The 12,047-nt window shown below is 40.0% G+C and overlaps 1 protein-coding gene across 1 annotated transcript; it reads right to left on the reverse strand.

Moving 5' to 3' along the window:
• Window positions 1-454: 454 nt before the first annotated feature.
• LOC138351084 (protein SON-like) lies at window positions 455-967 on the reverse strand. Its single transcript, XM_069302711.1, has one exon. It carries the CDS (start codon window positions 965-967, stop codon window positions 455-457), a length of 513 nt encoding a protein of 170 aa, XP_069158812.1.
• Window positions 968-12,047: the final 11,080 nt, after the last annotated feature.

Below are 12,047 nucleotides of genomic sequence, written 5' to 3' on the forward strand. Positions count from 1 at the left end.
TTTCTTTTCCAAAGTTGAGTAGGATAAAAAAAATAAATCAAAATAAATAATAAGCATATTGCAAATCACCAAGCGCCTGTAGTTTAACGCGAACAACTTGGATTCATTCCAAAGAAAAAAAAAACCCTTATTTATTCCGTAATCAGATGAGAACTCGTACCTCCCAGGCACGACAACCGTATATCTTATTTTTATTTCCTTGCTTCGGGTGAAACTCATTACAGGTGATGACCGTCAATGTTTTATCAGCGGTGCGGGAGGCGAAATGTTCTTGATACGACTCGTAAATTTGGTCTATTCTGCACCGGAGCAGTGCTGCGGGAGGGCTGTGTTTGGCAGGGGCTTACGGAAGGGGGGGGGGGCTGTGTCTGTGGCGGGGTCTGAGGTGGCTGTGATTGGCTGGTTCTCAGGCTTCGAAGGCAGTGGTTGTTAGTGGCTTCGAAGGAAGTGCTTGCTAGTGGCTTCGAAGGCAGTGATTGCTAGTGGCTTCGAAGGCAGTGTAATTTAGACCTGAGGGGCATATATAGGCGTCCAAACAGAGGTGCATGGAGTCCAAGGCGTCCAAACAGAGGTGCATGGAGTCCAAGGCGTCCAAACAGAGGTGCATGGAGTCCAAGGCGTCCAAACAGAGGTGCATGGAGTCCAAGGCTTCCAAACAGAGGTGCATGGAGTCTAAGGCGTCCAAACAGAGGTACATGGAGTCCAAGGCGTCCAAACAGAGGTACATGGAGTCCAAGGCGTCCAAATAGAGGTACATGGAGTCCAAGGCGTCCAAACAGAGGTACATGGAGTCCAAGGCGTCCAAACAGAGGTACATGGAGTCCAAGGCGTCCAAACAGAGGTACATGGAGTCCAAGGCGTCCAAACAGAGGTGCATGGAGTCTAAGGCGTCCAAACAGTGGTACATGGAGTCTAAGGCGTCCAAACAGAGGTACATGGAGTCCAAGGCGTCCAAACAGAGGTGCATGAGGTGCACTGCTCTAAAGTTTCTCAAACTTGACGCAATAGTGCAGCAAACTTCGTGCAGATGACTTTTACCTCTGATACGTGATGCAAAAAAAACGAAAATCTTTTTCGGCAAATTTGAACGTTTGATCCTGACCTTTGGGCTCGAACTTAGGCCCCTCCATTTTAGAGTCCGTGTGTCAGCCTGCAGAGTGCAAGTGAAATCAAAGCAGACAGCGTGGAGTGTATAGGCCTAACCCCTGTTTTCAGAGTGCGGCCAAAGAGCTCGCTTCAGCAGCGAATCTTAGTGCTCGCGTCGCTCTAAATGGAATTGATGATAGCCCAAGTGTTCCACATGCCTTGTGTGGTTAGCCTTTAATATTTGAGTATAAATAAATAACAAACTCAAATAAAAATATACTTGTAATTCAAGTGTATGATTCAATGTATAAAGCGTTGCTTGTAAGTGTATTACAGTGTGTGTTTTAAATTAATACAAAATATGTTAAATGCCTGAAATTACTTCAGTATATCGAGGCTTAAAATAGACAAATGTCTATCGCTTGTAAAGTGCAGAATCGCAGTGGCTGTTGCATCTTTCATTGCAGTCTTCACTGTTATGCATTTCATCTGAGTTATTCAATTTTATTTTTATCAAAGTTCTTCCCTTGTTTTATTTAAATTCAATACATTTATTGATCAATAGTTGTTCATTTACAAGTTTCCAAATTTTCTGAAATACATCTCTTAGGATGGCAAGCCTTCAAAAATAGTCTGATTTATTAATATGTGATGTTTAGAAATATCTAGAGTGAAAGTCTGCCTTATCTAAAACACCTGCGAGAAAGATGAAACCAAACACACAAACCAAACACACAAACCAAACACACAAACAAAACACACAAACCAAACACAAACAAAACACAAACAAAACACATAAACCAAACACACAAACAAAACACATAAACCAAACACACAAACAAAACACATAAACCAAACACACAAACCAAACACACAAACAAAACACACAAACCAAACACACAAACCAAACACACAAACAAAACACACAAACCAAACACACAAACCAAACACACAAACCAAACACACAAACAAAACACATAAACCAAACACACAAACCAAACACACAAACCAAACACACAAACCAAACACACAAACCAAACACACAAACAAAACACACAAACCAAACACACAAACCAAACACACAAAACAAACACACAAACCAAACACACAAACCAAACACATAAACCAAACACACAAATCAAACACACAAACCAAACACACAAACCAAACACACAAACCAAACACACAAACCAAACACACAAAACAAACACACAAACCAAACACACAAACCAAACACACAAACCAAACACACAAACCAAACACACAAACCAAACACACAAACCAAACACACAAACAAAACACACAAACCAAACACACAAACCAAACACACAAAACAAACACACAAACCAAACACACAAACCAAACACACAAACCAAACACACAAACCAAACACACAAACCAAACACACAAACCAAACACACAAACAAAACACACAAACCAAACACACAAACACGTGTTTGCGTGAGTTTATGAGAGATTTATGTAATTGCAATTAGTTGCAATTACAATAATAATTTAAAACACACCATTCACCGTGGGGGTGAATTGCTACGTGGAAGGGTTATTGCTGTACGATATCTGAGTAATACAGTAGTCATTAGGATTATTGAGCTACGCTCCTTTACGCCTATTATGTATCGTTTAAACTTTATTACTCGCTGGCACTAGTGTTGAATGGTTGGGTCGATTGGCAGAGTGTTGGCGTAGTGCTTGAAGTGTTGTGGAGGAGGAGGGAGGGGGGGGGTTGAGTTATGTCCTTGGTAGCTCGCATTCCTCCCCAAGGACCCCTGGTAGTGGTGGCGGTCGTAGCGGTTGGGCACAGGTTGGGGGAAGTTATGTTGGCGCTGGTTCAGTTGATGACCAATTCTCCTACTCTCAGGGATCCTAACAAGGATTCTGTCATCCAATTTCTGTTATTAATGCATCGTGGAAAAAACTAGGCCTAATTAATCATGTTCTCTGCTTAGCACTGCTATATACTGCTTAATATAGCAGTCATGTGCTGATTTTTAAACTAATTGTCTCCACATTTCCATCTTATATATGTACTTATATACGTAAATTCGAAGTTATCTACTATGCTCAATTACAGCATGATACTTTATATATGTTTCCAGTCGCACCTTCTTCTCATTTAGCTTATATATATATATATATATATATATATATATATATATATATATATATATATATATATATATATATATATATATATATATATATATATATATATATATAAAGTTGATTTTAAGACTTTCATGTCGATTATTACTTTAAAATCCCTAGAACTATTTTATTTTTTTTACCCAGTATTTTTTTTGTTACCTTCAAGTCAGATAATGGGTTTTGACTTTTGCTCTTCTCGCAACAGTCTCGGATAACCATTCTAACGTAGTTTAAATCCTGAAAGAAACACGAGCCCCCTGTACTGGACCTGTTAATGAGGTGAGAGGGAAATGGGAAAGAGGAAGTGCAAAGGCTTGGAGGAGGCAGACAGAGACAGAGACAGAGACAGAGACAGAGAGAGAGAGAGAGAGAGAGAGAGAGAGAGAGAGAGAGAGAGAGAGAGAGAGAGAGAGAGAGAGAGGGAAAAGGTTTATGTAGGAGAAGGGGTTATGGAAGAGTAGTTATAAATAATAATAATAATAAATAAATAAATGTTTATTCAGGTAAAGTACATTCATACATACAAGAGGTTTTACAAAAATTGATAGATATATAGATAGAGCTAGTACATACAATGCCTAAAGCCACTATTACGCAAAGCGTTTCGGGCAGTTGTGATGTGTAAGAATAGTGAGGATGGGAAAGTCTAGCTATGTAGGTTACATTTAGACTCACTCTCTCACTCACTCACACTCTCTCTCTCTCTCTCTCTCTCTCTCTCTCTCTCTCTCTCTCTCTCTCTCTCTCTCTCTCTCTCTCTCTCTCTCTCTCTCTCTCTCATATGTCATGTTCAGAGTCTAACCAACAGAAGGCTGCTGTGTGTCCAAGAATCGATTTCAATTCCTTAAAGATTCCTGATGCTAATTAATTTGTGATTATCACCCCATAAAACAGCGTTTCTATTCGCCTGTGCAGTGATAAATGGTTGTCATTTTTTGCACCTCTGCCAGGTCCTATTCACTTGTACAATACTGGAAGGGAGTGGAGTGTGTTCCAGGCGTTGGTCTGGGGGTGACTGAAGCCATATCTTCAATACACGTACAGTAACCATCTTTACTACACAGGACCATCCTCGTCATTGTAACCATCTTGGCACGGGTGCCACGGGCTATCCCATCTTCAACCATCATCATCACTACCCCTGACTCTTTCCAACCTGGCCTCTCCTTCACCATCTTCCGTCTCCTCACCATCTTTCTTCTCTCTTCCACCTTCCCTTCATCTCTGGCCTTCCATGATGCTGAGAACTATGGCATGTAGCATTCTGCGAACTTCATGTTTTTTGTTGAATTAAACTACAGAATCAAATTTGCAGACATTGCTCAAGCTCTCACCCGTAAACATCTTTATCACATGAGATCTTTCTCATCTTCCCTTCATTTATTTGATGTCACAAGATTCGAGTTCGTAGAATTTCCGTTGTAGGGCAGAACTTGGCTGGGTTTAATATTGCTGGGTCAGTGATGATTTGTTAGGATTAATATTTTCCTCTGGCCTGTGTGTGTGTGTGTGTGTGTGTGTGTGTGTGTGTGTGTGTGTGTGTGTGTGTGTGTGTGTGTGTGTGTGTGTGTGTGTGCACCTAGTTTTGCTTGCAGGGGTTTAAGCTCTGATCTTTCGGCCCGCCTCTCATCTGTCAATCAATCAAATGTTACTAACTACTAAATAATTCCCCCCCCCTCCCCACACACACCCCAGGAAGCAGCCCGTAACAGCTGTCTAACTCCCAGGTTCCTATTTACTGCTAGGTAACAGGAGCAAGAGCGTGAAAGAAACTCTGCCCATTTTGTTTCTCGCCGCCGCCGGGAATCGAATCCGGACCTCAGGATTACGCGTCCAGCGTGCTGTCCACACAGCCACCGGCGCCCCTACCTAACCATGTGGACAGTGTCAGGCAGGAGTGAATAATGATCACTATCCATTTGATTGTGCAATCAATTTGTCATTCTCACAATACTAAAATATTAAAATCACCGAAGTTCCAAATAAATATATGGAAAAAACCCCGTTTCATATCCAGTAAGCGATCAAATTATTAAAACAAAAATTATGATATTAAAATGCACTCTGAGGGAGGAAAAGAGTACAGGGTTTTATTTTGAAAATGGAATATGTCGCGAGAGGGACATTAAGTGGAGGGATCAGCTTTCATTCTGCAGAAAATGGGGTGATTAATGGCTTAATTTATCCCGGCCCTAGCGGAGTGGTCTTCGTCCTCCCCCCCCCCCCCATGCACCCAAAATATTACCACCCGGGGAAAAATGTCTGCTCCGGCGTGCAGTTAATTATTTATATAATCCTCTCTGTTTTTTTTCTCGTTTCTCTTTCTCTGATTTGCTTGTCAGTTCGTGTCTGCTTTCTCTCTCTCTCTCTCTCTCTCTCTCTCTCTCTCTCTCTCTCTCTCTCTCTCTCTCTCTCTCTCTCTCTCTCTCTCTCTCTCTCTCTCTCTGTCTCTCTCCCTCCCTCTCCCTCTCTCTAATATTTTCATATTCACGATTCTCTTGTTCTCTTGAGTTAATTATAATTGTTTAAAACAGACATACAGTCGACAGCTCCCGGGAGTCACAGATTAAATGTCCCTGGTTCCATTCCCGGGTCAGGCAGAAACAATTCGGTTGAGCTGATGCCGCTCTTCACTTAGCTGTAAATATTAGATATATGAAAAAAAATCGGTTGGGCATTATTAGACAACCGACCGGTTAGGAAAGCGAGGCCCAACAGCAGGCACACACACACACACACACACACACACACTACACCTGTTGATTGACGGTTGAGAGGCGGGACCAAAGAGCCAGAGCTCAACCCCCGCAAACACAACTAGGTGAGTACAACAAGGTGAGTACACACACAAACACACACACACACACACACACACACACACACACACACACACACACACACACACACACACACACACACACACACACCTGTGTGTGGCGCTCTGCCAACACCAGCTTTGGATGCAAACGATGTTTTGTACCTTCTCAAAAAACACCTGAAATTGGGCATCCAGTCTCTCTCATTACCTCAAATACCGCTACTTTCTGGAATTGATGTTCACGAAGGCGCTCAAACCATTCCCAAGAAACTGCCATTCCTCTCCCCATGTGTTAAACCTTGTGCACTGAAGGGGCACATTCTATGTATATATATATATATATATATATATATATATATATATATATATATATATATATATATATATATATATAATATATATATATATATATATTGAATAAAATATACACTCAAAAATACAAACACGTGCATATATACACAGCACAATATATTCACCCGCCAGCGTGCGTGTGTGTATATGAGAGAGAGAGAGAGAGAGAGAGAGAGAGAGAGAGAGAGAGAGAGGGGGGGGGGGAGAGAGAGAAATACACATGCTGCCCAGATCCTGGCCAAGACCTTTATCCTTGTGCAAAGAGCATTAATTAAAGTGAATTGAGAGCGTGTATGAGGCATTAGAACCCGCGTATCTGTGGGGGACGTTGTCCGAGTATCGACAACAGGGCCAACGGGCCCTGTTATTGCTCGGCGCTTCTCTGCGTCAGACGGAGAGGACTGATAAAACTTTTTAATATCCCTCTCCCCGCCTCGTCTTGGTTATAATTAAAAATATTGAAAGTGACGATAAGAGATGAGCAGTTGCAGCAGTTCAGCGTGGACTTTTTGAAGGGCGTAGTTGTGTGTTAAGGGTGGCGGTTCACAAAGGCGTAGCTGTATCACTGCCGATGGTTCCACAGCGGATTCCGGTTCGTTAAGTGTCATGCTGTGGCGTGTAAATAATCGGGTTGAGCGAATTTACAAATAGTTCCTGTAGCCCTGAACTCATTATTGGTGGAATGTTCATTGTGACACTTCTGTTATCTTTAACACCGCTTGCTTCTATCTCTGATAACGCTTGGCTGTTATCTTAAGTTCAGTGTGACGGAACACATACTCTTCAAAGACTGCAAGGCTGTGTTTGAGCCCCAAGCATCGTTTATTATGAAATATATATGGAGTCCATGAACAAATCCACAAGGGCCGTGACATATATGGAATCCATTTTTCACAACGTGGCCAAATTTTGGGTCCATCCGCCAATCACTCGTTCGGTAAACAGATTACTCAAGCCTCGAACGAGGACAAGAAGTGGAAAAACATCAAGGAAAAGGGAGGGGGGGAAACAGACTTCTGCTTTAAGCAAGATGTATACCAACTTAGCCATGGGACGCTACTAAAAGCTTTCTGACTGACAGATGCGGGTCAGAGACCAGAATCCCAGTGATACTAAGTTAGATTTTTTGGTTTTCACTAAAGCTGAGTAAAGTTCAGTAAACGCCCCGACTTTATAGGAAATAAACACTATTTCCTCAGTTTAAACGGCACTGATGCCCAAGGATTATGTCACATTTTAGGATGGTCGTTTGACAAACGAGAATGGCCTAGTAAAACCATTTACAATAATGACTATTATCTGCAGGCTTGCCTAATGAACTTCAGTAATAAGACTATGGTGATGGAGCGTTTCAGATTACCTGAATCATTATCAGTTCTTTCTCAGTAAAATTGGGCTTTAGTAAAGAGCAATATATTATCTCACAGGAAAGAGATAAATTGGAACTTTATTATTAATACATTAGACATTAAAGTATCAACAAACTCTAGTTGTGTGTATTGTGAGGATGTAAAGTATCCTTTATTATACAGGTGGTTATAGGAGTTAACTTCTCAAGGGAGCCGGTCGGCCGAGCGGACAGCACGCTGGACTTGTGATCCTGTGGTCCTAGGTTCGATCCCAGGCGCCGGCGAGAAACAATGGGCAGCGTTTCTTTCACCCTATGTCCCTGTTACCTAGCAGTAAAATAGGTACCTGGGTGTTAGTCGGCTGTCACGGGCTGCTTCCTGGGGGTGGAGGCCTGGTCGAGGACCAGGCCGCGGGGACACTAAAAATCCCCGAAATCATCTCAAGATAACCTCAAGATAGAGATAACCTCACTCTTCAGTCCGTCCTCTTCACGGTTTCCCAACGTCAACGTCAACACTTAAGGATTAGCATTTAGCTCCCAGTCAATTGTCTCTGGCAAGGACTCGAACCCAAACCAAATAGCCGACGAGGCGCTGGGGCGAATGTGCTGTCACTACGTCGCTACTAATGACTGTTATCGCAATTTAATTTTTTATATATTTGTCAATGATTTGTAAACTCAAATTCCGGTCAACTGCATTGATCAGTAATTGCTTATTTTCTCGTAATCTCCTAATTCCTACGAAATTAATACGTACCTTAATTCCTACGAAAAATATTTATCGATATATATATATATATATATATATATATATATATATATATATATATATAAGAGAAGGGAACACAGAGCACTCAGGGAAAAACTTGACATTTAACTCTGAATACGAAAGAGTGTTCACTTCTCCTACCACCCCCTTTTTTTTTTTTTTTTTTTTTTTTTTTTTTATATATATATATATATATATATATTTATATATATATATATATATATATATATATATATATATATATTTATATATATATATATATATATATATATATATATATATATATATTATATATATATATATATATATATATATATATATATATATATATATATATAATATATCGATATATATATATATCTTTCCATACAGGTACAGAAAGTATCACTAAATTATAGTTCAGCAAACCAATGTTGCATTGCAGTTAATACATAACTTTAAAAACCTCCCAATTGCAAGTTTATTGTCATTTAAAGCTAAATTGCCGATTTTGATTATATTTTAGTTTATAATACATTATATTCGGTCACCTAAAACAAACGAAAAATATATTTATTGCAATGTGGCAGTTTTTTTCAATGAAAAAAAATATGGCATTCAGTACTAATTGCACAAGATAACCAGAAAAGTCAGGTTTAATCCTTATAAATTGTTCCTACTAATATAAAAAAAAAATTAATATAAAAACTTGTAAAGGGTTTTCCCACTAATATAAAATTATCACAGAAATCCAGTTTTGGCCATTTATTTTAGGCTATAATTTGTTGGTATAGAAAATGATATTAAAAATATGTGGGAAGAATGGGCACAAATTAGCAACCCTCACATGGTTCTCGGACAATGTTGAAGCTCATTTTGTTATTTTTGTTTAAAATAGTTATGTAAGATCATTCAGAGGAAAGGTTGTAAGCGCAAGGAGCTGGGATACGAGAACGGGGGAGAAGAAACAGTGCCAAACCGCTTGGATTATCGGGGGATCGAACGTCGACCCTGCAATAAGCAATGTTGTTGGTCTACCGACCATACCAAGTGGTGGTACAAAAATAACTAATATTTCATCCTTATATTTATGGATTCATATGGATGAAATTTGTCTTTTAAACAAAAATTATATTGTATATATATACTTAGTCTGCACTTCGTCTCTAATAGGCATTAATAGGCATCTAATCGGTGGCATGGCTAGTTCTTTTGGACTGGTCGGTAGAGCGACGGTCTTGCTTCTTGCAGATCGGCGTTCGATCCCCGATTGTCCAAGTGGTTGGGCAGCCCTCTGCATCATCCCAGCTCTTTGTCCTTATATTCCTGATTGATAATGATTAAGCCATCCAAGAGGTGGCACAGGCATGAATAACCCGTAAGTGGAGGCTCTTTGGAACCATTACTAGCAGCAGTAGCTGATACTGAAGATCTGTGGATGAATGGTGTGTACAAGGGTTCGTATCCCTTCCAAGTGCTACGTAGTCTTAATGCTTTCTCATATTTACCTTACATTACTCTTGTGAAAATATAAGGAATACGTATACAAAATTTTGTATTATATTTTATTATTAATAATTCTGGGTTAAATACACAAAAAGGTGTTTGTGTTACAACCTGTTACACTTGAGAGTAATTGAAGCAGAGAAGGATAGTACATATTAGTAAACTGTTTGATCTCTATCTTGACAAGGCTCTTGACAGTGTTGCACATGAGACGGTGATTAGGCAAGTTGAGCCACACGACACCAGAAGACATGTTCATGTAGATTAAGACAGGTATTGTCTTCGGCCGAGCGGACAGCACACTGGACTTGTGATCCTGTGGTCCTGGGTTCGATCCCAGGCGCCGGCGAGAAACAATGGGCAAAGTTTCTTTCACCCTATGCCCCTGTTACTTAGCAGTAAAATAGGTACCTAGGTGTTAGTCAGCTGTCACGGGCTGCTTCCTGGGGGTGGAGGCCTGGTCGAGGACCGGGCCGCGGGGACACTAAAGCCCCGAAATTATCTCAAGATAACCTCAAGATAGGTAACAAGGAAGCAAGTGTCGCCTTGTAATGTTCATTCATCACAATGACGAAATTGAACTTAGCATTGGAGTATATATTAATTATTCATGAATAAAAAATATAATAAATTCGTATTATAGACAAAAGGCAGGGGGTGGTAGGAGAAAAACACACAGAAACTGTATTGGAGGGGACCTAAACATTCCCTCTAATGCGTTATGTGTGGTGTCCTCCGAGGCTATGGGTCCCCCTTCTTCCAGCCAGAGGTGGTACTCCCTCCCTATAAAAAAAAATATTACATCATTATTGAAGTAATTCAATAATACAAATAACTTAATAGTAATAAAACTAAACAATACTAATATTTATATAAAATATGTACATGTTACAGTACAGTTTGTACAAGCTTAGCACACCATAACAATAGTTTGCATAAGGTCACTAATAACGCTAATTACCCAAAGTACAAAATACATTTTGTACTTTGGGTGACTTTGTACTTTACGTTTTTCATCAAGTCCCTGTTAATATGGGAGAACTCTGTGTCTATGCTTGATGCACAACTCTCCTAAACACAAGAGTGAAGTTATACAACTTTAGTATAAATGTACTTTGTACATTAGTTTATTATTAATCATAGAGAAGAAACCCTTGTGCTTCTGGCTGGCCTCAATAATTTTTTTTTTTTTTTTTTTTTTTTTTTTTTTGAGATATATACAAGAGTTGTTACATTCTTGTACAGCCACTAGTACGCGTAGCGTTTCGGGCAAGTCCTTAATCCTATGGTCCCTGGAATACGATCCCCTGCCGCGAAGAATCGTTTTTTCATCCAAGTACACATTTTACTGTTGCGTTAACCAGAGGCTACAGTTAAGGAATTGCGCCCAGTAAATCCTCCCCGGCCAGGATACGAACCCATGACACAGCGCTCGCGGAACGCCAGGCGAGTGTCTTACCACTACACCACGGAGACTGCTAAATAATCTTCGAGGCTTGTCCAAGAAATAGTAAATAGTGCTCATTACTGAGAGCTGTGAATGTGTTCATTGGTAATAGGAAAGTGGAATTACATAACACTTCAATAATATGGATATTGAACATGTGAGATGTTATTGTTAAATACAAATTGGAATAGCGATAATGCGTTTACATCTCTTCAATTTAGTTTAGTCTACCATGTAATTCGGGGTAAAAAGAAGATGGGGTAACCCGTTTTCTCTCTATATCGCGTTTGTTATGGTATTGACCATTCCGTAAAAAATACGACGTTTTGCTAAAATTAAAGCACCACAATATTAACGTCTGTATAGGCCTCGACAGGCGAAGTGGGCTACATATATTAGTACGTTTCCCGTTTAGAAAAACTGTTGCATTTGTTACGGAGTGTGAAGATATTAGGGACTTTATTTTAGATATTTTCTCCTCAATGGAGGTACAATCTGCCTTGAATCATGCGGATGTCTTGCAGGTCGGCGTTCGAATCCCGGACGATTCAAGTGGTTGGGCACTATTCCGTCC

This window comes from Procambarus clarkii, chromosome 48 (genome assembly GCF_040958095.1).
Source record: "Procambarus clarkii isolate CNS0578487 chromosome 48, FALCON_Pclarkii_2.0, whole genome shotgun sequence".
Taxonomy (NCBI): Eukaryota; Metazoa; Arthropoda; class Malacostraca; order Decapoda; family Cambaridae; genus Procambarus; species Procambarus clarkii.